This window comes from Artibeus jamaicensis, unplaced genomic scaffold, assembly GCF_021234435.1.
Source record: "Artibeus jamaicensis isolate MK-2021 breed Jamaican fruit bat unplaced genomic scaffold, CSHL_Jam_final scaffold_537, whole genome shotgun sequence".
NCBI classification, from domain to species: domain Eukaryota; kingdom Metazoa; phylum Chordata; class Mammalia; order Chiroptera; family Phyllostomidae; genus Artibeus; species Artibeus jamaicensis.
The window spans coordinates 31906742-31934683 of record NW_026522047.1 but is presented as its reverse complement, the minus strand read 5'-3'; the positions used below and the strand labels follow the sequence as shown (position 1 = coordinate 31934683).

Here is a 27942-nt window from a genome sequence, read left to right as displayed (position 1 = left end):
AATGACAAATAAATTTGCCATCTTTTTAATGTTAAATTCATATGTGAATTTGATATTTTAGCTTAAGAAGTGTTATTATTAGGCTTCTGGCCTAGATGGAGGCATAGGTCGATATGCTTCTTTTCCTTGCACAACCAAAAGACAGGTAACAACTAATTTGCAAACAAAAACCATAACTTCCAGAGAATCGAACTGTGTGGCAGTGTGACAACCAAGAAGTTAAGGAAGAAACATTCATCCAGACTGGTAAGAGGGGTGGATAGAGGAAGCTGGGGCAGAGAGGATTCACAGCAAGGCCACGGCTGGCAAACCAGGTGGGCAGGATGGTGGCTGTTGCACTGGGGTATCCCACATTCATGTGCAGATAAGCCTGGACGAACAACTGGGGAATGAGATAGACCATCCAACCCAGGGTTCCAGAGCGGGAAACTAAAGTCTTAAAATCTTTGGCTATAAAAAACTATGGGTTGCAGTGGCAGGAGAACTCTTAGTCTCATAGGAGTTTGTTGGAGAGACCCACAGAATCCTAGAATGTACACAAACCCACCCACCTGGGAATCAGCACCAGAAGGGCCCAATTTGCTTGTGGTTAGTAGGGGAAGTGACTGAAAGCCCACCGAGAGCTGAGGAAGCAACATTGTTCCCTCTGGGACCCCTCCCCCACATACAGAAGAGTGAGTTGCCCCCTTACAATGTAACAGGTATGCCAAGACAAAGAACTATGGCTCAAATGAAAGAACAGATCAAAACTCCAGAAAAAGAACTAAGTGACAAGGAGATAGCTAACCGATCAGATACAGGGTTCATAACACTGGTAATCAGGATGCTCCCAGAAATCATTGAGTATGGTTGCAAAGTAAAGGAAGAAGTGAAGGCTACACAAAATGAAGTAAAGCAAAAATATACAGGGAACCAACAGTGAAGGGAAAGAAACCAGAACTCAAATAAACAATTTTGAACAGAATGAAGAAAGGAACATTCAACTGGAACAGAATGAAGAAACAAGAATTCAAAAAAATGAGGAGAGACTGAGGAACCTCTGGGACAACTTTAAACATTCCAACATCTGAATCATAGGGGTGCCAAAGGAGAACAGGAACAACAAGAAATTGAAAACTCATTTGAAAAAGCTAATGAAGGAAAACTTCCCCTATCTAGTGAAGAAACTAGACATGCAAGTCCAGGAAGCTCAGAGTCTCCCAAAGAAGTTGGACCCAAGGAGAAACATATCAAGACGTATCATAATTACATTTCCTAAGATTAAAGATGAGAGAATCTTAAAAGCAGCTAGAGAAAAGGAGACAGTTACCTACAAAGGAGTATGCATAAGACTGTCAGTGGATTTCTTAAAAGAAATTTTGCAGGTAAGAAGGGGCTGAAAAGAAGTATTCAAAGTGATAAAAACCAAGGACCTTCTACAACCTAGATTACACTGTCCTTCAAAGCTATCATTTAGAATGGAAGGGCAGATAAAGTGCTTCCCAGGTAGAGTCAAGTTAAAGGAGTTCATCATCACCAAGCCCTTATTATATGAAATATTAAAGGCACTTATTTAAGAAAAAGAAGATCAAAACTATGAATAGTAAGATGACAATAAACCCACAACTATCAACAACTGAATCTAAAAAAGCAAAAACTAAGCAAAATAACTAGAACAGGAACAGAATCACAGAAATGAAGATCACATGGAGGGTTATCAGTGGGGAGGGGGTGGGGGAGAATGGAGGAAAAGGTACAACAATAAGTAGCATAAATGGTAGGCACAAAATAGACAGGGGGAGGTTAAGAATAGTATAGGAAATGGAGAAGCCAGAGAACTTATATGTATGACCCATGGACATGAACTGCAGGGGTGGGGGTGGGGCGGTGGATGCTGGAGGGAGGGGGATTGCAGGGCAGAGGGGGGTAAAGGGGAAAACATGGGCCAACTGTAATATCATAATCAATAAAATATTCAGTAAAAAAATGTTACTAGTTTCATTTCAGCAAATACTATCAAAACACCTAAATTATTTGAGTTTGGAATTGAAATTAAGGAACATTTTTCAACATATTTATCAAGGGATTTTATCATTTAAATAGTTTTTAATTCAGAGTTCTTAAAATTTTAACTCTTGAGATTCTTTTGAGATGGCATATACCACACCAAAAAGGGGAAGTTACTGTCCTTAATAGGTTGATTTTTAATCACTTTCCATTTCAGAATTTGCTCTTTAAAAAGTCCTCTTCATTGATTAAACAATAGTGTATTTTCATTACCAAAAACTTAAGAAAATATATAAAAATATAAAGAAGTGAGTAAATATCAAAAGCAGTTCTGTCATCCGGTAATGACTACTTTTAATATGTTATCACTTCCTTGTAGGCTTTATTCTAGAATAATTTATAAAAATAAGTTTTGTTTTGTTTTTCCCCTAAAAAATTTGATTACCTTCTATAAGCAGTCTTGCAGCTTTTTAAAAATTGCATGATATTATTTGAGCAGTATTTTTTTTTCATGTTTGTGTACTCTCCTACTGTTGCTTTAGATTTTATTCTTGTCTCTTAAGGAAAAAATTACAGACTGCTCAGTATGTGCGATGGTGGTTATTAGACCTGTATTTGAAGGGATTAGTCAGTTTTTCTGTGATAGTCATTTTAAGGGTAACTGTCACCACTGCTTCTATATTTTGGAATTGGGTACTCTTCAGTGGACACATGAAATTAAGTGATTCACTAACCTTTATGGAGAGTTTGTCAGTTGAGGGAGAAATGAAAATTTTTTGTAGTGAAATAAAGTAGCATCTTTCTGCATTTAAGATTTCTTCTGTATATAGGTATTTCTAGACAACTGAACTGTATTCAAGGTTTAGTAACCTGAGTGACATATTGAAAATGTGCTAAGAGAACTCAGCATTTAACAGAAATATTTTGTAGTTGGCATAATCACCAATGTCTGATTCATAGTGTGTTTTGTCTTCCTCGTGTGCATGCAGGCTAGGGCAAAAGTACGTTTACAGTTGTGAGAACGTGAAAGTTTTTCTGTGTTGTTATTTATCAATTATTGTGTTATTTTTGCATACAAACAACTACCTTTGTCCTACCCTGTATTAAGAACACATCGACGATGTACAGCCCTTCTATTCCATTTTTAGCCAAGGTGTCAAAGTTTCATTTTACTTACCATCCAGATGATATCTGCTTTAGAGTTTAAACTATTTCACTTCTGGGTTTTTTTTTTAAATTTCAGTTAGAATTCATATTGTGTTTAATCCTGAAATGTATAGTATTCCCATTGGTGTGACTTACACTCCCCTTTGGAATATTTGCCACGCTGTTAATTCCGTGGCTTTTGGGAACATCACATGCTTAATAATAATGAGCAGTGTTTAAAAGGAAAGTAAGTAGTACTTTTATTTATTTCATTTTCCCAAAATACTTTTAGTTCTGCCATTGATTTCTTGCTGTAGTTACTACAATAGCAGCATAGGAAGGTAGGTCTTAAATGAGTACTACCTGGTTTGTTTTACCATCTTTATTATTGTCGTGTTTTAATAAAGTCTTTTAACTATTCTTTGTGTCCCATGTCTTAGTGTTTAGAATAAGTAAAAATCTTACAGCAAGCTATACATATCATGAGGGCTGGTGTTCTCTTTTAAATATGTTTATAAATAACCAAGTAATAAAAATAACCAAGAGAACCTTGCTCTAGAGAACACATGCTGATTAAAATATATGAACGAGGACTGTATCTCTGTTCTATATTGATAGGAAATTAACTATTAGTCATTGTTGATCTTTCCACTTTTGAGATATATCTATGTGTGTGTATGTATACATTCTATACATGTTAATTTGTTTTTTTGAATTTCAGTTTGAAGCTGGCAACATGAAAAACCTAGTACTGAAGATAATATCTGGGTCTTTTCCACCTGTGTCTCTGCATTATTCTCATGATCTACGCTGTTTGCTCTCTCAGTTATTTAAAAGAAATCCTAGGGATAGACCATCAGTCAACTCCATATTGGAGAAAGGCTTTATAGCCAAACGCATTGAAAAGTTTCTTTCGCCTCAGGTATGTGTTTTTACATTAGAATGAAATTGAACAGTAGGGTTACGGTACTTAACTAGAACGCGCCCTCCTCTGTTTCAGAGAGGTGCATTGGAACTTTGGGAGAATGAGATGCTTTTTTCAAACCATGGTGGAGTCACCTTCCTTTCCATTCCTTTGTAACCTCCTCTCCCGATTTGCTTTTCAGTTGTGAGTCTGTAAGAGGGAAAACATTCCTTCTGTGTCTCCTCTTAACACTTAATCCACAACTTCTGATCACCAGTTGTGTGGTAGCTTCCCCCACACCAGGCAATTCTGTGATGCCAGCTGGGTGGGTGTCCTACAATTCAATTCATTTCTGACACTATCCAAAAATGTTTCCAATTATGTATTGATAGGAGTGACAACTCACTGGAGATGTTGGGAATATTCAGAGTAAAGCTGAGTTATCTGACAGGTTAACTGAGAAGGGGATTATGAACTAATTCTTGATCAGTTTTGAAGTAAATAGGAGATAATGGGTACACAGAAATATAGATGGAGGTTATTTCAGGTAGGAGGAACCTGTGTTAAATTGCTAGGGTATGGCACAGGTGAGCAGTGTGGATGGGGGGGCTTGTGGTACATTAGGCTAACTGGAAAAGAAAGCGTGTTTGGAGAAGTCATAAAAATAAAATTGGTAAGATTGGGAGGAAGTTAGGGGAATTTCTGTGAATAGATTATTTGGGTTTAATTACCATGGTTTATTTGGCAGCATAATTGTTACTCAGAAAAAAATGTGTTCTGATTAATGGGTAAGTTTTTTATTTTGGAAATTGAACATCTTTTCTAACTTCTCCTCCTCTTTCACTCTAAGCTTATCGCAGAAGAATTTTGCCTAAAAACATTTTCCAAGGGTGGAGCACAGCTTATACCAGGTAAATAAGTCCTTTCACCTGTTTGCAGTGATTTTGCACTTAATTTTGCTAACTGGTAATACTTATTCTACCAATCACTTATATCACTTATATCCTAGTGATATATATATAGATATAATAAATTGAGGTAATTGTAGATAAATTTAATCCAGAGAAAATGCATTTTTAACTTATTTATGATATATAGTACTTTCTCATGAATTAGTAACAAAATTTCCACTCGTCTGCCTTATTTAAATGAGGTTTGTCTGAGGTGTGAATTACAGCATAGGGAAGGTGGTCAGCAATATCATAATAACGATGTATGCTGCTAGGTTGGGCACTAGATTTATTGGAGTGATCACTTTGTAAGTTATACAAGTGTCTAATTACCAGATTATACACCTGAAGCTAGTATAATATTGTTCATATACTGTAACTTTAAACATTTTAAGAGTTAATAAAATGATAGTGGAGGAGGAGAAAATCAGGAGTCACTTTATAACTTGGTGTCCTGCTGGTGCTGCACTGTCGGCCTCCCAAAGAGTAGCCTGGCCTTCGGACGTCCTCCTCCGCACACACAGGACCAGTGCTGACATGAGAACCACACTTGGGCGTGACCTGCAGCCGAGGGTTTCCCATCCGGCCCTGTTTGTAGGCAGCTTCCACCTTGGTCAGTGTGCAGCGCCAGCCAGGCATGGTGGTCTATGGTGACCACATATTGGGCTGTAAGAAACTCCATCCAGGGGCGAGGAATTAAAAATTTCTAGGACACTGAGGATGGTCCCTAGGGTTTAAGAAGTGCCTGTAGATAAACAAATATAGCTTGAACAATGCCTTGCTACACTTCATGACCAAAAAAAAGCTGCTTTAAGGCAGTGTACTGAAGTTCTATATATAGGTGAATATGTTGATACGCATTGAATGCAGACTCATTATTTTAATGAGCACTTTTCAATGGTAGGTTCTCTTCCTTCTCTGGTTGTCATTTGGTGATGGGTTTGCACTCCAGTGATGTGGTAGAGTTTGTATCAACCAGCACATCTACACTGAGTGAAACCTGCAGTGAGGCCAAGGAACACATGATGTAACAGATCTGTACAGAGGGGCCTTTGTTACTTTCATTGCCTGCCTTGAATAAATAGTTGGTCTTGAAATTTATCTTTATCAAAAACTTAAATGAGATTCTGAAAATATTTGTCATAGAATGTTATAAACTGTCTTACCTAAGTGTGTACATCTTTTTAAATATTTTGATGCTTTGTTTTTGTGGGTTTTTTAAAAGGATTTTATGTATTTTCAGAGAGAAGGGAAGGGAGGGAGAAAGAGGTAAACAGAAGTATCAGTGTGTGGTTACATCCCCTACTGGGGATGTGGCCTGCAACCCAGGCGGATACCCTGACTAGAAATCGAACCGGTGACCCTTTGGTTCACAGGTCAGCGCTCAATCCACTGAGCCACACCAGCCAGGGCAGTGTGTACATCTTTATGTAAAATATTTTTCATGGAGAAATCCTTCATATTCTATAATTTAAAATAAATTAATTAATGTGAAGTTAGGTGCTTTGCCAAGGGTAGTTTTTTAAAATGTGGGCATTAGCAGTAGCATATTTGTAACATTGTGGGTATAGTTTTTATGTCATGTGTATGTATATTCATATATTCGTGTGAAAGGGAAATTATACTTTTTCTACGTAGAATGACTTCAGAATGGATTTCTAAATTCCATGGACGTTATGTAAGATTTGAAGAGTGTATTGTTTTTAGAACACAATGTTTTCATGTTCTACTCCATTATGAGTCTGAGCGAATTAACAAATGCTACATCCTGAAACTGAGTTTCCATAAGCTGGCAGTGGCATGGCAGAGCATGCTCCGAAAGGCCAGGCGCACTTAGCTCTTCTTCAAGACTCTTAAGACTCATTCTCTCAGCGTGTGAGACTGTCAGTTCCTGAAAAATTAGCTCACTATTAAATAAAATTCATGAGGACAGACACAGCGGAATCAGCATGTCTCTCTTGGCAGTCTGAGTCTAGTCTCGTGAGAAGTCCAATGTTAATGAAAAGCCTCATTGTCACGAAGGCCAGAAATCCCCCAGGCCTGCGCACGAGTTAGAAAATTCTTTTGTTTTAAGAGTTGGATAGATGAAATGTTTAATAGCATGGGGCTAAAACAGGAGTTGTATTGCTGATGGGCCTGTATTTTGTGGACTCCAGCTCCGTACATTAAACTTCATCCCACTGGTGTGGCCTTATCTCTTAAGCCTGAGAAATGCTCAAAAATCAGGTAAGTACTTCTCCTCCTTCTCCAGAAAGTGAAGGGAAACTACTCACACAGTTGCTTGACACTTCCATGCCTCTGGCCCCTTTTCTGGCATACAGAGAATTGCTGGGGTGATACTTATACACGTGTCCACTGTTACAGTGTTGCATACAGACTTTGTATGTCTGCGGGCTGGATTAATACAGTTGAACTCTCACAGGGAAACTTGTTTCACATTTCCTAGTTCCTGTCAGGATACAGCCGAAGTATGTGTTTGGAAAACCTTACTCTGACATACTCATATCTTCAACCCAAATAACTTATGAGTCTTTAAACTGCCAGGCAAACAGATAATATTTTTTTTATTTTTATAAGAGTTTGCCAACTATATGAGTAATACATATCCATTATAAAAATTGAAGAAAATAAAAATTGCCTCTAATCTTAATACATGTTTTTTTTTCTGTGATAGCACATGTATAGCAGTGGAAAATTGGGGTTGTGTTATAAACAACAGTTTGTTTCTTTTAATTTGCAGTAATATATGATGATTATTTTCTAATACAGCAAGCTGAATATTCTTTGAAGAACTGAGCTTAATGGTGGTATTTCACTGTGAACTACCTGTTAATTTCTTCCTTCTTTCCCTTCCTGAAAAGGAAGAGTGCTTGTTGGAGGAAGAGATTGATTTAAATTGATTTAGCACGTGATAAAATACTGAGAGTAGGCTGGAAGGAGCAGAAAGCAAGCTGCTCTTAGGCTGCAAGCCAGCTCGAGCAGAGGCCCCTTAGCGGATGTGGGGAATAGTTAGAGGAATGAGGGTCTTGGGGGCGTTGATGTCAGCTGTACTCTTTGACCTCCTTTAATGTCTGTGAAAGATGTAAATAGTTGGCTTTCCTTTTAGTTACTTAACTTTAACTGTGTTTTCTTGAATCTATCATTGGCCTAAGGCTGAACCTTGTGTAGGCTTCAGTAAGAGTTTAATATATAATGCTACAGGGTTTATCCTTGTGTATACATTTTTGTTTCTTTGATTATTTCTTTAAAGTCATTTCATAAACATTGCTCTTAATATAGATAGCCCTCTAGAAATTTTGACCAATTTTCCTACCTTTATATAAAGGTTCCTATTTCATGGGATCCTGAGCTATATTGACTGTTTTAAAGTGTTTGTTCTTCAGTCGATAGTATAGACATCCAGACTATTTACGAAGACTATATTAAGCTTCTCATAGTGATAGAATTAATGTTTAACAGTTGTTCTTGAAGTTTATGTTCTGATTTTGAAAATAATTTCTAAAACTTAAGCAAATGTTCTTTTTAAAACTCATGTATAACAGCTTTATTGAGGTGTTGATTCACATACAGTTCAGTTCACCCCTGCGAAGTCCTCAGTTCATTACTTTCTGGTAATACTCACAGACACCTGCAGTTCTCACCCACAGTCCATTTTAGCGATGTGCTTTTTTTTCCATGAGAAATTTCAGCGTCTTAGAGGAGTGTGGCTTTTGCTTCTTTTAAGAAGTAGCGTTAGTAAAATAGTTATAATTAAGACATTGACTTATGCTGAGGAGTGAACATGTTTAATGAAAATTTTCAAATTAAGTGCTGTCAATGACTATGAAAATGAGAAAGTGCTATCTTGAAGAATTTTTAAATTTAAGATTTAACAAAGAACTCTGGAAAAAATTCTTTTTACCTTTTCATGTAGCTAAAAGACCACCCTCGGGACAAAGCTTGGCTTCTGTCATGTCTGCTCAGAAAATTACCAAGCCTGCTGCTAAATATGGAGTGCCTTTAACATATAAGAAGTACGGAGATAAAAAATTACATGAAAAGAAACCACTTCAAAAACATAAACAGGTATGATCATGTTACACACTGTGTCATTAGTAACAAATTCACTATGACCTTATTTTATTGCAGCTCAGTTCAGTTATCTTGATATTTATAGGATTGCTTTTATTTGTTACTAAAGAACATTGCTGTTCTCTGCTTCACCAGTCTTCCAAACCAAGAAGCCTGAACAGAAGTCATAAACATTAAGTAGACAGATCAACTAAAGTAGCTGGTACAAAAAAGAAAGTGATATTATAAATGAAATCATTAAAAAAAAAACTAAACAGAGCCATTTGTTTTTGTGCATAAAACAAATAAATATCTGACACACTTGATAAAAGTCTGGGAAATTTTATGTTTGAAAATTCACAAGCAGACAGATATGTCCACAAAACCCACTTATGGTAGATTGTCAACAAAATCCCTTGTACTCTAAACTGCGAAAGATTGTCCTCACTGTTTTGTGTGAAGCCTGGCTTGGGTCTGAACACACTGTTCGGCACCTCTCTTACTCGGTGACTGTTTTCTTTCCAATCCATTGATCACCACTGAGTCTAGGGATGGAGTGAGGGGGTTGGTTTCCTTCTCATCGCCAGACTCTTTCCTGCTCCCTCACCCCCCGCCCCTTCCCCAAACTTTGTCAACTAGACTAAATAATCTGTTACTCCTCACATTAGGTCATCTGCATGGTCACTGTTCTTAACACTGTCTTAATTCCTGGTGATTTCAGTATCTAAAAAGATGGCCCTTCCAATAATACATGGCCTTTTACTCTCTTGATTGTTCTCTTTCAGTGATCTTGTCTCCCAGCATACCTTAGCACTCTCACATGTAGTAATCATGCCATCAAATTTGATACTATCAGTAGTAGCAACTATTCTGTAGTCTGTGTTACAAACGTCCCACTCCCTGACCAAGACTTTCTATGTTTGCTGCTTGTTCCTCGACAGCTCTGCCTCCAAACTTCTCTTATTTTGACTCATGGAACTTACCAGCTTTTCATTGCCCACTCCCTCCTAGTTTATATTTTCCTTTTCTAGCTTAAATTCCATGTTCTCACATTATAATAATTTCCAAAGCCTCAACTCTCTTGCCCCTATTGAAACTGTTCTCACTTTAAATGTACAACCAACATTGTCAAATGAGTACCTTCTGATTAATATTTCCTCAGACCATTTGCTCTCCTCTTTTTTAGATAATTATTTTTTTTTACTTTTTGTTTTTCACTTCAAGCTAATGGCCTTGCTGCTTATTTCACTGAGAAAATAAAAGCATTGGAAGAAAAATTCCCTACACTCTCAAAACCACTCCTGCCAGTCAGTCATATCTGTTTGAAATACTGTCTTTGTGTCTGTAACTTTGGATGATCTGTTCTCAACTGCAGTCAATTCTATAATTTTTGTATTATTATCATTACTGCCTTCTAAAGGTCTTCAGACTCTCCTGCATCATTGTATTTCTCCTCACTTCCGAGTCATTGCTATTAGCAAACACGTATATTGTATCTTTAGTCTCTAAAAAAATGTGCCCTTATTTCCCATATCTCCCTCCAACTACTTCCCTATATCTCTGTTTCCTTTAACATCAGAACTTACCCCCAAAATTGTCTGTGCTGTCTCCTGTTCCTCTCTTCTCAGTTTCTCTTAGACCCATTTTGCTCAGGGCTCTCTTGTCACAGCTGTTATGTAATAACTCCTGACTGGGATGTCAGTGACCTCTGTATTATGTCCAGGGGTCAGTCGTAGTCATCTACCTCCCTGCTTTTTTTCTCCCCTGAGGACATTTTTCCATTGCTTTTTGAGAGAGAGGAAGGGAAGGCAGGACTGGAAGGCAGTCAGTGCTTCTCTCTCACATCTACGTCTGTCTGTCTATTTGTGTCTCTCTCCCTCCCCCCTCTCCCTCCTTACCCCTCCCTCCCTTTCTCCCTCCAAAATCAGTCCACATCCTCAGGTGAATATTAAAAAGTGATTACATTGGTAAATTTTATGTGTCTTTTACTACAATAAATAAGTAGAAAAAAATTTAAGAGGGAAATAAAATAGAAAAAAAGAAGTGGCAATCAAATGTCTGAAAAGTTTTTCAAGTCTTAACAATGAATGGAATTAAAGGGAAAAAATGTAAATTAGATAAGATTTTTAAAATCAGCTTTTTCCTTTTGGGTTTTTACATGACTTTTTTTTTTTTTTTGAAAGGATGTAATTTTTTCCTGAAAATCTAAAGCATCTTAGATTTTTAAACTTTCTATTAAGTTTAAAAATGAAAAGTTCATAAGGAAAATCATACTGCTTAATGATATTGTCTTTAATTTTAATCACAACAGTTTAAGTTAAAAGGCATTAAGTTATTATTACTTAGCATACTTGTATATTTTGAGTATCATAAAACACTTGTGTATCATAAAACTTTCTTTGCTTCAGTTCCTATAAAAATCAGTTATTTTTTGAAGGCTTCTGTTAAAACAAAGAAGTGGTTATTTAAGCCACCAGAGGGCACTCCATGAATATATTTCAGTATTTTGGCTCTTTTGAAAAAGAAACAAAAAACATTTCTCTTAGTGTGGATGTTTTATGTTACCATATTTTTCTCTTCTGTATAGATATAGTGTTCTGAAAATCCCTGTGTGATCTCATAGGAACAATTTGGTATTTTTATTTGAGTATCTTATATGAAAGGCAATATGGAACATGAAAAGGTGAATATAATTTTTTATTTTATGATTATTTAATTATATTTTTATTTTATTTTTCTATTACCCTTTATCCCCCATACCCTCTTCCACCTCTACCCACCCCTTTGCCCCCAAATCACCGCACTGTTGTCCTGAGTTGTTTTTATTTTTGCTCAATCCCTCCACCCTTCAGCTCCTCCCCCAAAGCTGTCAACCTGCTCTCTGTCTGTGAGTCTGTCTCTGTGTGGCTCGTTAGTTCAGTTGGTTCTTTAGATTCCACATGAGTGGGATCATATGGTATTTGTCTTTCTCTAACTGGCTTATTTCACTGAGCATAATGTTCTTCAGGTCCATCCATGCTTTTATAAAGGGTAAAATTTTATTCTTTTTTTATGGTTGAGTAGAATTCCATTGCGTAAATGTCCCGTAGTTGTTTTATCCACTTATTTACTAATAGACACTTGGGCTGCTTCCAGATCTTGGCAATTATAAAAAATGCTGCAATGAACATAGGAATGCATATATTCTTTTTGAAAGGTGAATATAATTTATGACTTCATGTAACTTACCTAAGAATGTGTAGGTGTCTTAGTTAAACATTCTTGTATTGTATTGTATTATATAATATGTTAAGAACCTGGTCATTTAGAGTAAGAATGTATAATACTTGCATTAATATTTTAAAATTGTTTGGTATTGTGGTTCACAACTTCTGAGACCTGTGCTGGATCTGTTTATAACGGAGTTAATCTGTGGAAACTGTCAAAATACAGAGTGCAGGGCTCCACGTTTAGAAATAATGGCTCAGCAACTTTTGGGGATATGTATTTTTTAGAAATAGCTTCGTTGAGATATAATTCACATACTATACAATTCATCCATTTAAAGTTTGGAATTAAATGGTTTTTAGTGTATTTAAAGAATTATGTGACCATTACCACAACCAGTTTTACAGCGTCTTCATTACCCCACCCAGCAAATCTTTTTCCCAATTGCATTCACTCCCCATTTGTTCTCCACCCCCATCCTGCTAGGGAACCACTATTTTACTTCTGTGTCTGTACAGATTTGCTTATTCTGGACATTTCATGTAATTGGAATAACACAATATGTAGTCTTCTGTGACTGGCTTTTTTTACTTAGCATAACGTCTACATGGCTGTAACAGGCATACATATTGTAGCGTGTATCAGTCCTTCCTTTTCATTGCCAAATGATACTCCTTCATATGGAAGGAATCAGTATTTTTGCAAAGCTCCTGGATAGCATTCCTCAGTAGTTTAAATTTGATATACATAGAACGTGCTTTGAAATGTTAACTGTGTGTTTATAATATTATGAAGAGCATTATCTACAATGGTATTTTTTTCCTTGTATTTTAGTAATAGTGCCCTTAGAGCTCTCTGGGGACAATTGTAAACTGTGGGTTGCTCTCTATTAGTAGTGGCAAAATCATTTTAGTGGGTGAAGAGCAGGAACATTTTTTAAGTGATAGAATGGAAAGTAACAATCCACTGAACATTGTAAAGTTATTTTGTGAAACTTTGGGAGTGGATATGAAACATATTTCTGTGGGTTCCTTTTAGAAAAAGCTTGAAAGCTACTGTAATTAAATATATTAATGTAGAAAACAAATATAGACACAAATGTAGGTAACAAATCTTTATCTAATTTGTAGTTTTACTTTTTGTCCAGGCCCATCAAACTCCATTGAAGAAGGTGAATCCTGGAGAAGAAAGGAGGAAAATGTTTGAGGTATAAAGACATCTGTCTGCTTATTTTAAAGCTTTGCAAAAATAATTATAAGAAGCAAAAGCTATAGAAAACCTTCAAACCTTTCCTCCTTATTTCTTTCAAACAAATACCTTTAACTTATTTTTTTACCTTCCTAGGCATAGCTCTACAATTGGTGCACTAACTTTCCTGAGGTAACTAGAAAAAATAAAAATTATTATTGATAAAAAATGTTCTTTTTTATTTAAGGAAGCAGCAAGAAAGAGAGGGTCAGAATTTACTGATAAAGAAAAGAGACAAAAAGATCAGGTAGTTTTTTTGCTCCTATTTTTCTTCTTTTGCCAAGCTGTAAATGATACTAGTTTCAAGAGTTCTAAGAAGTTTTTCTTTAAAATTATTGCAGATTAGTTTCATGAAGGCTGAGCAGATGAAAAGGCATGAAAAGGAAAGGGTAAGGGGATAATTTGTGTTCCTATGGTACATCCCACACTCCTCCCCACCACATACACACTCTCCTTTTTAAAGGAAGACACTGGGTTCCATTTCATTACTAAATGTATTTTATGTATTTTATGTTAAATACTTGAAGTGGTGTTTTGTTTGTTTCTTTTCCCCAAAGTTGGAGAGAATAAATAGGGCCAGGGAACAAGGATGGAAAAGCGTGCTAAGTGCTGGAGGAGGAGGTGAAGTAAAGGTAGGCCTTTGATACCAATGTAGATATACTCTGCCGTTTTGTTCTAGCTTCACCTTGCTCTTTAAAATATATATAATTGGCTTTTTTGTGTACATTTGTGTTTTAGCTAGAATTCTTCAGCATCTATTATGAATTCTTAGTTTTATTGCATGTATCTGAAACGTAACTTGTATTGATAACTAATACAGGATACACTGTTCCTGCCAGAGGAATCTGTTTAAAAGTCAAAGACAGTAACATCACACCTTTGCCTCAAGTGCTGCTGTAGATTCGTATAGTCTCAAAGATTGAGTTTTCAGAAGATCCGTATTAACCTGGCCTCTGCCAGTCTCTCTGAGCTTACCTCCATCCGTTCCCTACCACACACTGTATGCGCTTAGTTGTGCTGTGCTGAAGCCCATACCTAGTTTCCTTAGTCTGTGTAGTCTGCTGACTCTGTCTTTGCACTTGTGTTTCTCTGTATTTGACAGTACTCTTCCCTGCTTCCTCACTCTCACTTCTACCTCCAGCCTTAGATCTCCAACTACCTAGCCAACCATTAACTGCTTATTAGATAACTAATTACCTAGCCGACAATTTACCTAAACCTCTTAATCCAAACAGTTCCTTTGTAACCTTATGCAAATCACTTAGGTTTTCTGAGCCTTACATTCTTCACTAAAAAAAAAAAAAGAAAAATTTCAAAAACAGTGCCTGGAGCTTGGCTAGCAAGGTCCCATATGTTAACTTCCTGTGTCTTTTCTTTTTCTGCCAGTCTTTATATTTCATTTCTTCTTTTGCTTTTTAAGCATCCCTTGCATATCTCTGGGAGACTGAAATCTAAGATGGTCCCTCAAAAATTTCTGACCCCTGGTGTGTGCGTCCTGTTTTTCCCTCCCCCTGAGTGTTTGTGGAACTTGTGAATATGGTGGTATAGCAGTTCCTTAATTAGGTTTTATTTTATGGCATATGGTGATGGGATAGTCCCTCCTGTGATTACATTGATATTTTATAAGACTTCCTCATGGCAGACTGGAAGGGGAGAAGAAAGTTAGAGATATGCTTGTGCTGGCCTGGAAAAAAGCAAACGTTCATGTGGTAAGGAAGTTAAGTGGCCTCTGGGGATCGATAGCGGTCTCTGGCCAAGAACTAGCAAGAGAAGGGTGAGCTTGGCAATGACAGCTACAAGGAAATGGATTCTGCCCGAAACCAGTGAGTGTGGAAAAAGACCTGAGCCCCAGATGAGAATTGCAGCCCTGGCTGATAACCCTGATTTCTGCCTGGTGAGATCCTGAGCGGGTACTCAGATAACCGGTGCCCAGACTTCTAAGCCAGGAAAATTGTGAGATAATAAATGGATGTTGTTTTAAGCTGCTACGTTTGTGGTCATTTGTCACAAAGCAGTGATAATGAACACACTATTATTCCTCTGTAGTATAATTTTAATTTGTGTCATCCAGTAGACTGTTTGGTTACCATGTTTTTAAACTGTGAATTTCTCTGACCTGTGATAATAAAACTTGTTATTTAAGTGCTGGATAGAATATTTGTCAAGTTGAATTGCCATTCTTGTTTCTTTTCTTCACAAGTTATGGTATGAATAAAAGCTTGCTTTGTCCGTTTTATGTAGATATGTATGTTCTGTTCTGGCTTTCTTGATTTGTTTTTAGTCTCTTGACATATACCAGTTTTTTATATTACATATCAGTAAGTCAGTAATGGTCACTTTTTAAACTTTGGTATTAATATAGACTTATACAATCTTAGTAATATAATTTTATTTAAAATTTTACTGTTATTTTTGTACTGTACTACCTACTTTACTATGAAGTACAACTTGTTACCTCCTGAATGATAAGGAATGACTCAGACAAAATTTGGCCCATTCTAAAATAACTAACTTCATATCTTATCTGATTGGAAGGTAAAAACTTACCAATCAAGGTGTAAGCCCTGAGATATTGTCAAGCATTTTATATCAAGTCTATGACTAGTGTTGAGAATTTGATTATTTTCTCCTTCTTTTGTGTTTATCTTCTATGAAATAAAATATCTTACTATGATATCTAAAGCTATATTTAATCCTAAAGTCCAGTTTTATCAATATTGTTTGGTAACTGAGCCAATTTTCCAACAGTGTTAGATACTATGTACTTAACAGATTTCTCTTCACTTTATAAATTCTACAGTGCTTTCATTTAGCATTGATAAAGTAATGTATTTGCCCTGACAGAAATTTCTCATGACTCTAATTCTGTGTTGCCCCTATTTTTCAGACCATAAGATGCACCTAGGTTTTAGAGGAGGAAAATAGGGAAAAAAATTTGAAGCAAAAAATGTGCTAAAATATTTAATAACACAAATAACATAATATATCACCAATATGTAAACAGAACTCAACAGCAGCATTAACAACCATTATTCCTCCCAAATTGGGGGGGTGTCTTATAGTCTGAAAAATACAGTAATTTCTGTACTTACTCCCCACAGGGTTTGTAATATTTACTTCTTAGGCCCTTTGATTTCTGTATAATTGATAAGAATCTGGAGGCTCAATGTAATGTTAATCAAATTAAGGAGATCCCCAAAGTAAAGATGAAACAAAAACTCAGTATTAAGGGAGGTATTTCAAAATTAAGACTATTATTGTTACTATATACTTCTAAGTAATAAGAAACTGTTTACTGTGTAAATAACCAACCATCTTTGATTATTTTGTATCTGCAAAATCTGGGACATTTTTGCTTTATTTATTTTTGATGTTACCTCTTAAGAATGTGTTTTAAGAAAAATTAAGAAATATTCAACATGTAGTTTGATCATGTTGTTATCAAAGTATGTAATCATAGTATGTTAGAGCATGTCTATTTGAAGATATATTGGAATATTATTCACCAATGTAAAGGAATTAATACATGCAACAACATGGAGCAATCAGAACATTATACCGAGTGAAAGAAGCCAGACATGAGTACATATTGCATGATTGCATTTATATGAAATATAGAAATGACAAATCTAATTTATATGGCAGAGTAGATTAGTATTTGCTGGAGTGAAGAGACATTGGCTTCAGCGGAGCATGAAGGAACTTTCTAGGGTGATGGATATGCTTTTGATTGTGATAGTGGCTACATGAGTGTGTATGTTTGTCAGAATTCATCAACATGCTTATATTTGGTGAATAAGTGAGTGACTTTTAAAAGATCATATTGCTTCAGTATTCTAGTATGGTATTTTTGACATTCTGAGTGAAGGAATCTTTGGCGATGTTTACATAATTTGTTAAAGAAAAACATTAAAACACTCAAATTCAAGTTAAGATGATCTGAGCACCAGATCAAACTTAAAGAGTAAACATTTTTCATAGGAGATGTGACTACCTTTAACCAGAATTTTGATTCTTGCCTTGAGATTCACAGTTTGGAGATGTGTGTGAGGAACCCCGTGGTGGGTAATAGGTTCCTGCCTAATTATCTTACCTATTTCCATTAACGTTCATCTCTTGCTATTCAAATATATTTAATCAGTTGTCTGCATTTATCTTGAGCTGATTTTTTAAAAAACTATGCTTTCTTATAATATTGCATGCAACCTACTGTCAAGATATCAAGATGTTAACACAAATTCTATCCCGTTGAGTACTCTGAAATTCCTTTTATTTGATTCTAATGTTTTTTCTTGTATCTTTTCTTAGACAAACTTCTTCCTTAAGATGTTATCACTTGGAAGCTCTTCTTCCTTTACTATTAGAATTCTGGATTCTGTTCTTATCGTGTCACTAAAATGGGTTTTTAAACACTGCCGTTCAACTTTAGTCATAGCAGTTAAGTCTTATTTTCAGTGTGTTGACCTCCGCATTTGAGGTAATTGATTTTCTCATCTCAGTGAAACTCTTCCACCATGCCTTCTGTAACATGACCTCTGTAATGCTTACTTCTTTTTAACTCTTACCCTCTTCTGATACCCGTTTTCTAACTGCGAGTTTTCTTTGCCCTTGAGTTCTCAGGTGTCTGAGCTTGCATCCTTGTGCCTTTGCCTTTACCATTGTCATTCCCATAGGGAATCCAGATCTCCCTTCAGCATTTGCTATTTAGTCGATTGCCTTTTTATTTTTGGATTTCTTGGCTTTGAGGCAGGACAGCAGGCTTCTAATTAGTCCTCCGCCTTGTTCTCTCTCTTATTCCTGCTTTTCATGTATAATTTGACTTCCTGAACGTCCTAAAAACTGTTTTTGTCTGCTACTCCTACTAGGAAGTTGCTTTCTGTTGTTTATATATTACATGAACTCAGACACCCAGGCTTGGCAGTGGTGAGCTGTCCCAACTTTGTATGACCAAGCTTAGTGCTCCCCAGTGGTCTCCCTTCTAATTTTGTCTTCTTACTCCCTCCTGCTGCTGCCAAAGCCCAGACGCAATATACGCCCACATTGCTTGTTTTTGCTGCAATACCCTGGCTCATATTTAATCTCTCTTTTTTGCATTGCTTTCAAAGCTGGGTTGAACAATATATTTTTCCAGTGTCTTATTTTTTAATTGTTTTATTTCTAGGGGTTTTTAGTTCTGACAATTTTTTTTTAATTTTGTACATTTGCTCGGTGCCTACTGCTTTAGAGCGTTCCTGTTACCATTCATTTGCCACAGGCCTGAAATGTTGTTCCAGTTTTGTGCTTTGTTTGCCAACCTGTTTGTAAACCACCTAAGGATAAATAGGATGTTTTGCTGCTTTTATTCATACCTACAGTATGTTTCAGCATGTTTATATCTTTATTGCTTGTTAAATCGAAGGATTTGGGGTATATGAAATGTCATGTATAAATGTTTTTGTTAGATTATAATTTCGAGTGTTATAAAAGCAAGTTCTGCTTTACTTATAAGCTATACATATTTAAACAATAAAGTGGGATCACATAAAATGTTCACTAGATTCTTGTTTCAAAACCTATTAATTAAGACCAGATTTTTCCATATTTACATAAATTTAGTGATATTTTATATTTTTTGTTACATCAAATTATACTTTATTAGGAATAAAATATACTACTTTTTGATTGTTAATGGTTATAATATAGCAAAAACACATTTTCCTTTAGGATATATGTGTTTTAATATTTTCAAATTAGATAACTACTTTTTGAAAGAGTCAAGTGTTGAAATTTTTTTTATTTGAGGATAGTGCAGGCATTTTAGGCATTATGAGATAGACATTTAAGAGCTCTTTGTTTAATTCCTAGGCTACCTTTATTGGCAGTGGAGGGGCTGTGGCTCCATCATCTTTTTCTTCTCGAGGACAGTATGAACATTTTCATGCTATTTTTGATCAAATGCAGCAACAAAGAGCAGAAAATAATGAAGTTAAATGGAAAGGAGAAATACATGGGCAAAGGCTTCCAGAAAGGTATGGCTATGCTTTGCTTCAGAGAAAGTAATAAAACTCATTGTGCATCTTTACCTACAGAGGAATTTCACCTGGAGTACTTCCAGATTTCCTAATGGGGCTGCAGGTCATCACTGTTTTCCTGATGTCAACCCTCTTAGAAAAACTTTGAAGAGACTGAAGGCCATGTCTAAACAAACCAGTGCAGACTGGTTGGACTCTGCTTGATTCATAAATTCATCCTTGTGTGTAATTTTGTTTTATGTCATGTCTAGCTTAGTATCTGTACTTCATGAATATTTTCTTCATTGATTTCATTGACTATTTTTTGCCTTCCGGCTGCAGGAATTTTTTCAGGTGCAAATTTGGTTTTTTGATTACATATGGCAAACATGTAGCTCTTTAGTTCAGCCTAATTTTTATAGGCTGAACATACTATTTAAAGGAACATGTGATAACTCTGAGCTAACATATGGTTGTAATAACTTCATCCACTTGCTTTAAATAAATCAGAATATATTTAAATGGAATCACACTTTATGCAAAACTACAAAGCATGTGTTGTTTTTTTTTCTTTTCCTCATCACTTAGAACTCCACTTTTCTCTTTGTTGTTTTGGCTTGTTTTCTCTTTACATTCAGCTCTGATTTATGATTCTCTGTGATCCTATTCATCAGATTTTTCCTTTTCTTCCATTGAATTAATTTAATATGGTAGTAGTCAGTAGTTTTAATTTGCATAATTCCTTTTTTCTTAAGTATGCATATGTATTTTCTTGGACATTCCAATTTTTTATAAGACATTTTAGTTTTCAGAATATCATTTTGTGAAAATTTTAGGCACATTGCTTTTTCCTTGTCTTTTTAAGGGAAATACTTCTGAGTATAATAAAAACCTTTATGTTCCCCCTCATTAGAAAAGATGATTAAAAGACAGTTGAGCAGAGCTGAACATCAGTTAACATTATGAATTATATGCAGTAGCTGAGCTGTTACGCTCATTGTGGAATCTCCATTTTTGAGAAAGGAAGGCTGTACAGACTCACACATAAATGTAAATTTTTTTGTGAGATGGCAAAGCAAATTTTATGTGTGGCTTTTATTCTCGTGTTATTGCTCTTTCTGGTATATAATTGGTTTGGCTTTATTTTGTTTTATTTTAATCATGTCTCCTAAAATAAATATGTATAATATAAAGAAAATAGGAAAAACTATGTTTTGCTTCCTTACACTGTTCATCTTCCAGAATGTTTCTTGCTGCTTCACACTTGAAATGACAAATGATGGAGCACCTTAGGCCATTTGCATCAATCTCCTGTTATAACCTTGAAACATTTGCATGTATTTAAACTTGAGTTTGAGATATTCTTAAACAGCTGTGTGTCTCAGTTACATCTTCCACTATACCACACTTTCTGGTCAATCTTTTTTTGAGCATCAGATATAGTTTCAGTATTTTAACTTTTCCATTTTTAAACCACTTTTGGTTGTGAGATCATTACTCCTTTTATTTGTATCAACTTTGGTGGGCTTAGCTCTATTCAGACATATAGTATACATTTTCTTCTGTTGCACTGGAGTTATTATCCATGATAGATACTATTTATGGAACACTTATTACATAACAAGTTGTATCCATTCATCACAGCACCCTTTGAGTTAGATATTTTTTAAATAAAGATGTAGAAATTAGGGCTTATAGAGCTTTAAAACCTGGGCATGGTCAGGCAGCTAAGTAGTAGAGGTGGGTTTTAAATTAAGTCCGTCTGGCAAGAGAGTTCAGCTCCTTAATACACTCTTTCCTGAAACTTTCTCAGCTTCTTGAGATACTCCTAATGAACAGGCTGAAAAGTTATTTAGTTGGTTTTAAAATTTGGGGTACTTTAAAAATGAAACAGGCTTCCAAATGCTTAATGAACTTTCATATGCAGTGATCCTTGAACAACATGTGTTTGAACTACACGGGTCCACCTATATGTGGAATTTTTAAAAATAAGTATATGATTGGCCTTCCGTGTCCCCAGGTTTTGCAATAGACATGCCTGAGCATCCTACCCTCTGAAAGTTTGCCCTTCTCAGGCCCAACTTTGTATAAATGGGGCTCTAGCTGGCCAGGATCCAGCCTTGCCTGTGTCATATATTAGTGTCTACTACCCAAATCAAATTCTTTACTGTTTCAAATTGAAGTCTCTACTACTACTACAAATCTTAACAAGGTTACTCTTACATTTATTTACTCTCTGCTACTTATAGCCACATAAAATTATTTTACACTTAATTAGAGAAGAATGTCAAGAGCTTCCAAGTAAAACTTACTTCAGAACTCTGTATAAAATATATCTATATCCTTCTTTAATCAGTGTTGAAGTAAAATTAAAGCAGTAGAGTAGCAATTTCAAAAATGAATAAAAAGAAAAGTTTATTTGTGTGAAATTAAAAAAAATATAGTAAAAACCAATGTCTGAATTCCTCAGATATCAAAGCTATGAAAAAGTAAAATAAATAGGTTAGGAAAAAATTAGTAGCACAGTTATTTGTTTTAATCTTTTCCAGTTATATTTCTATATCTTTCTCTGAATCACTAAAAAGTATAAACCTGTTGAGTCTAGACTACAAATAAAAAATATCAGTAACAAACATGTTCCAAACTTCTAATACATATTGTGCCTATTACCATGCTAAGTGTAGGAGACACAAAAATAAATACAACCCAACTCCCCCAGTAATTGTAGAACTCACAGCATAGTTGATTTGGGAGTTGAGGAGCAAAGATGAGTGAGTTGTTGCCTGCGCTTCTACTCGGATTTTGGCCACTAAAGCACACACACTTCCATGACCTTTCTTTAGGACTGTGCCACAGGTGTGCTCTGAAAATTGCATGCAATAATGCCTTTTTTGTCTTCCACTAGATTTAAACACGTCTGATTGTTATACCTCAAATAATTGTCTTTTACATATTTTGTTAACTAACGGAAACTTAAAAATATTTTAGAAATGAAATTAAGCTATAAAAACTTAAAATCTGTTCCACCACAAAGCTATGAATGAGCATGGCCTGAGGTTCATTTACCTTATGCGTTACTTAAAAGAGATTCTTGGGAAATTTCCATCATTGGAATCTTCTAGGATTAGCTAATCTCTAAAGCTGGTTAAGAGCCTTTTATTATGACTCTCAAATATGTCTAAGCAGCTGAATTTTAATCTAGTTCCACATTACCAAATTCAGAAATAAACCCCACCCAAGTCATGGTAGCTTGAAGATTAGGAATAGTGAAAGAGATTGTTTGTGCCTCTGCCCTGCAGTTGTGCTGTACTCTCCCAGTCATATCATGCCCTGTATGACTCCAAGATGGATAAGGTGCATCTGGTCTGGGTGCAGCATCGGTCCTGTGTGCACACAGGTAACTCTTCACTACAGAGGAAGATTGTGTTTCACATCAGCCTTTCTTCCTATTCTGCAACAAAGAAAACACGTAGAATAATTTTTTAATTTACGGAATATTTCATGTTCAGAATTTCTGACTTGGCTATTTGTTCACATCGCTCAGGCAAAGAGGGCAGCTAGCTGTGGAAAGAGCGAAACAAGTGGAAGAGTTCTTACAGCGAAAACGGGAAGCAAGGCAGAATAAAGCTCGTGCCGAAGGACATATGGTATGATTGTTTTCTTTCAAGGGTTTTGAACAAATTAGTGTTCAAAGTGAAGGTCTGGAATAAGGTAGGTATAGATGGAAAGAACTGTAATCTTTTACGAACATTTACTCTAAACATTTGCAGAGCATAAAGTTGTGATATATCTTATCTTATTTAACCCCTCTTCTGCTATATCTTTTATACCAAGGGTAAAATTCTGTTGTCAGTTTGGCTAATTGGAAGTAACTTCATAGCTGTACCTTTCCTATAAAAAGCAGTGAAGTAGGTATAGTAACCCAGATATTTATATTGAATAAATGAGTTCTTACATTATTGCTCATTTTATAGTCCCATATACTTTTGATTTTAAATACTTTTTAGTAGCAGAAAATGTAAATAAATGACAAAAATATGTGTAATTACACATTTACTCGAAAGGAAATTAGAAACAAAAGTATATCCATAGTTTTGACTTGCAGAGGTGCCCAAATAAATGCCTTTGGACCTTTTGTCCCCAGAACAATCGATGATTGTTCCTTTCAGCTCAGCGCCCCACGAGACACCATGCTCCTGTGGGAAACTGGTCAATTTGTGGTCGCGTGTTTTGGTTAGACTTAAATCTACTGTAAGTTCGCAAGAGGTATCTTTGTGGCTTAATGAAATCATTTGATTTTAGGATTTAGGGGGTAGAAATATGTCATAGAAAGGTAGCTAATTTTTTTAATGGTTACCCTTTATAGTTTTAACACACAGTAGTTTATGTTTCTCTAATACTGGAGTTAATCTGCATTAGTATGTGTTAGTGTGCTTCCCGTGGACAGTAGAAAGAATGTCAAGCATGCCCCCTGCCTCATGCCTCTCCTAGTAGCATCTGGGGTTTTAGTTACAGAGTTTAATTTAAAATATTTTTAAACAATTATTAGAATTATCAAGATTTACAGATTTCTTTCCTTAGTATTGTTCTTTCCACCTTACTATTTTTCCCTCAGGTTATTTTTCTTCATGCTGGAGAATGTTTTCTGGTAATCCTTTTGGAGAGAAATTTTTCAAGATTTTTTTTGGAAATGTCCTTATTTTGTCTTCATTCATAAATTACAATTTATAGTGGTGATCTGCTGGTGAATTTTCTCAGCGTTTGTTTGTCTGAAAAGTATTTTGCTGCCTTTTTTGACAAAACTTTTGTTGGCTGTAGTATTACGGAGTGAAAGATTTTTCCTTTCATTACTTTAAAAGTATCTCCCCACTTACCTCCTGGCATGTCTGACAAGAAGTCTGCTGTCGTTCTTACCTTTTCTCTCTGTCTGTATGTACGTTTTGGTTTTTTTTCTCCGATGGCTTTTAACATTCTCTCTCCATCACTGGAAGTGATTTGATTATGCTGTAGCTTAGTGTACTCTTCATGTCTATTTTGTTGGGGTTTATTGAGCTTCTTGGATCTGTGGGTTTATAATTTTTATCAAATTTGAAAATTTTTTATCCATTATTTCTTCCAATGTTTTTTTCTGTTCTTCTCTCTTTTCCTCCTGAGGATGCTCAGTACCTATATATTAGACCATGTAGTGTTCTCTCAACAGCTGACTGATCCGTTCATTTGATTTCACTTTTTTTTCCTGTGTTTCATTTTGGGTAGCTCCTACCACTATATCTATAATGCATCGATCTTTCTTCTACTTTGTGTAATCTGCTGTTAATCTCATCCAGATATTGCATATTTTTACCTCAGATATTGAATTTTTATGTATTAAAAGTTAGTTTATTTAGTTCATTTTTATACTTTTCATGTCTCTCTTTGGAATACTTATGCTTTTCTTGCCCTGGCTGGTGTGGTTTAGTGAATTGAGTGCTGCCCTGCAAACCAAAGGACCCAGGTTCGATTCCCTGTCAGGGCACATGCCTGGGTTGTGGACCAGGTCCCCAGGTGGGGATGCATTAGAAGAAACTACACATTGTTTCTCTCCCTTTCTTTCTCCCTCCCTTCCCCTCTCTCTAAAAATAAATAAATCTTTTAAAAAAAGAGTATTTATGCTTTTCTCTACTTTCTTGAACATATGGAATATAATTATGATAGCTGTTTTAATGATCTTATCCACTAATTCTGTTATCTTTATCATTTCCAAGTCTGTGTGTATTGATTGATTTTTCTACTCAATGGGATCATTTTTTTCCTGCTTCTTTATGTATCTGGTAATTTGTGATTGGTTGCCAGGCATTTGTGTATTTGATCTTTTTTTAAATTTAAATATATTGGTTCATTCTGGTATGCATTTAAGTCACCTGGAAATAGTTTAAGTCTTTCAAGGGTAGCTTCTAAGCTTTGCTGGACAGGTCAGAACAGCCATCAGTCTAGAAGTAATTGGGCCCGTTGCAGAGGCGGTATTCTTGAGTACTCAACGCCCTGTAATTTGGAGGTCTTTCCACTCTGGCTGCTGGAAGAATGAAGCACTCCCAGCCCTAAGTGAGCCTTGAGGTATTATTGACATTATGCTAATTGTCACTTTAGCAGGAGACACATTTCCAGTACTCCTTTCTGTGCAGCCTTCTGTTCTTTGGTTCTCCATCCTGCAAATCTTAGTGATCAACTTCCCAAGCTCTGGCTGCTATTTCCTTAACTCAGGGAAACTGCTGAGCTGTGTGGGGATCTGTGCTGCAGCCTGGAAACTGCCAGGGGAGAGTCAGTCATTGGGCTTAGCTCACTTGTTACCTTCTCTCAAGGATCGTTGTCCTATTGTCCAGTGTTTGATAAACCATTGCCTCCTTTATTTGGTCCAGACTTTTAGTCGTTCAGGGAGGGTGGGAGATCTGATCATGGCTGCAGTTGAAAGTCTCGAATGACAGTGTAGCTGGATAATGAAATCTAAGTTTGAAATTCTTTTCCATTCCACTCTGAAGATACTGCGTTATCGTCTTCCTTTCATTATTGCTAATGAGACATGTGATCGTGTTCTGGTTCCTGTTCCTTTTTGAGGGATTTCCACCCCCCTCCCCTCGCTCCCGCGAAGAGCTTTTAGGACTCTTTTGCTATTCTTGATATTCTAGAATTTCACTCGAATGTTTCTTGATTGTTTTTTCATTAACTTAACTCAGATTCTGACTGGATGTTTTTGATCTGAGTACTTATCTTCATTCTGGGATATTCTCAATGAACATATCTTCAAACACTGCCTCTTTTCCTTTTGCTCCTTAAAAGAGCTTCTATTGGACAGATTGATTGGAACCTTTCATCAAATGTCCTTTTTCCTGTATCCAACCCCTGCAGTGTTTCAAACTCCCGACTGTTACTTCTACACCCAGCAAGAGAAGAAAACTTTGCTGTTAAAGGGCTCACATGACTTTTTAAAAGTGAAACTTTGGGTGGTTTTCTGGTTATGATACCACGAAAGAAAAAACTAATAAAAAGATTATAAATTACTCAGGGAGTAACATTTGTGTTGTTACTCCTGCCTGGCCAATAGTTCATAAGATTAAAACAGTTTATAAGATGTCATTAAATTAATAATTAGGTGCACCAATTTCATAGATACTAAAATGTGAAAAATATATCAGTGAAAGATGATATATCATTCACTTCTTGTTAGGTTTTACTTTTATAACTGTACTACAGAAGAGAGTCATTTTTTGCAACAGTGGCTGAGATTTTGTCAGTTTTCCAAAGGTCTTTTCTTAATTTTAATACCCAAAATATTTTCAAAAGCCAATGTCATAATTCTTTGTGGTTTCTTTTATTCACTTAACTTACTGAATTCTGTCATATTTGTAGATGATTTTGCATGTTATCTGAGCAGTTTTTCGATATCACTGTCATCCTCTTCACGAAATCCTTCATCTTTGGCAAGATTAGCATTTTCCTTTGTCAGTCAGTCTGTATCAGATGTGCATTATATTGTCATGTATTTACACCATCCAACAATCAGGGAGGTTGGATCCAGCAGAGATGTTGGTGTGAGGAATGTGACTAGACACTGGTGTTAAGTGCGGAGGGAGTAATGTGTGAGGACTAGTTTTGTACTGGCCATTAATGCATGTTTGGGGCTGTGACAACTTTTGCTTCTCAATCCAACATTGTAACTGCTGAGATCTTTATACAATAACGGTACTATAGCACACTACAGTGAGGAATATTTAAGATAAGAACCCTCACTCTTCAAGAAAAATATGTCAGCATCAGTAGTTTAAGGCAGCACATAGTGTCTTTCCATTGATATATATTAATGCTCATTATTTGTACAGTTTAAAAGTGCATGTACATGTACATTGTGACTTATCCTTATATCCACTCATAGTATCTCCTCTTCCTGATGAAGAGAAGCAGTCTTACATAGGTCGGGACAGATGTAGGTCTTAGACCTAATTTGTGTTTTCTTAGTGCTTTTAAAAATCACACTGATAAACAAACTAAACAATTAAGATTAGGTTCTGGATCTTAAAGATTAATCCTCTGGAAATGGAAACTGCTGTAGTTAAATTATTTGATTAGTACATTTTATTAACTGCTTTGGGAAATCCTAATAAATCATAACATTGTATGGCAAATGAAATTGCAGTCCCTGACCTATGAATAAGCATTGAAAACTTAAATAATTTTTAGGTTGAATTTTAATTTAAAGAAATTATGGATTTAAATGTGGATTTTAAAATAATTTCATCTGCTTGTGTAGGAATTCAAAAATTTCAGTGTTTGGGTGACTGAAATTTTAAAAAATACAGTTTAAAGAAACTGTAACAAGAACAACTTCAAGCCGAGTGGTGTGTTTTTTTTTTTGTCTGAACAGTGAGTCTAAACCTGACAATAATTCCCTGGGATGGGGTTATTATTCCAAAGTCACAGGTTTAAAACT

General features: G+C 35.7%; 1 protein-coding gene across 10 annotated transcripts in view; it reads left to right on the top strand.

Moving 5' to 3' along the window:
- NEK1 (NIMA related kinase 1) overlaps positions 1-27942 on the top strand; it is a 115053-nt gene that overhangs the window by 23781 nt on the left and 63330 nt on the right. For 8 of the 10 annotated variants that reach the window (XM_053658439.1, XM_053658442.1, XM_053658440.1 and 5 more), the window contains 9 exons: positions 3854-4054; positions 4887-4947; positions 8900-9051; positions 13391-13450; positions 13679-13738; positions 13833-13880; positions 14049-14123; positions 19336-19499; positions 23026-23128. In XM_053658439.1, coding sequence (XP_053514414.1) covers positions 3854-4054; positions 4887-4947; positions 8900-9051; positions 13391-13450; positions 13679-13738; positions 13833-13880; positions 14049-14123; positions 19336-19499; positions 23026-23128 — 924 coding nt within the window. Of the gene's footprint in view, positions 1-3853; positions 4055-4886; positions 4948-8899; positions 9052-13390; positions 13451-13678; positions 13739-13832; positions 13881-14048; positions 14124-19335; positions 19500-19559; positions 20025-23025; positions 23129-27942 lie in introns of those variants that run through there. The other 2 variants (XM_053658447.1, XM_053658446.1) reach the window with 2 other exon arrangements.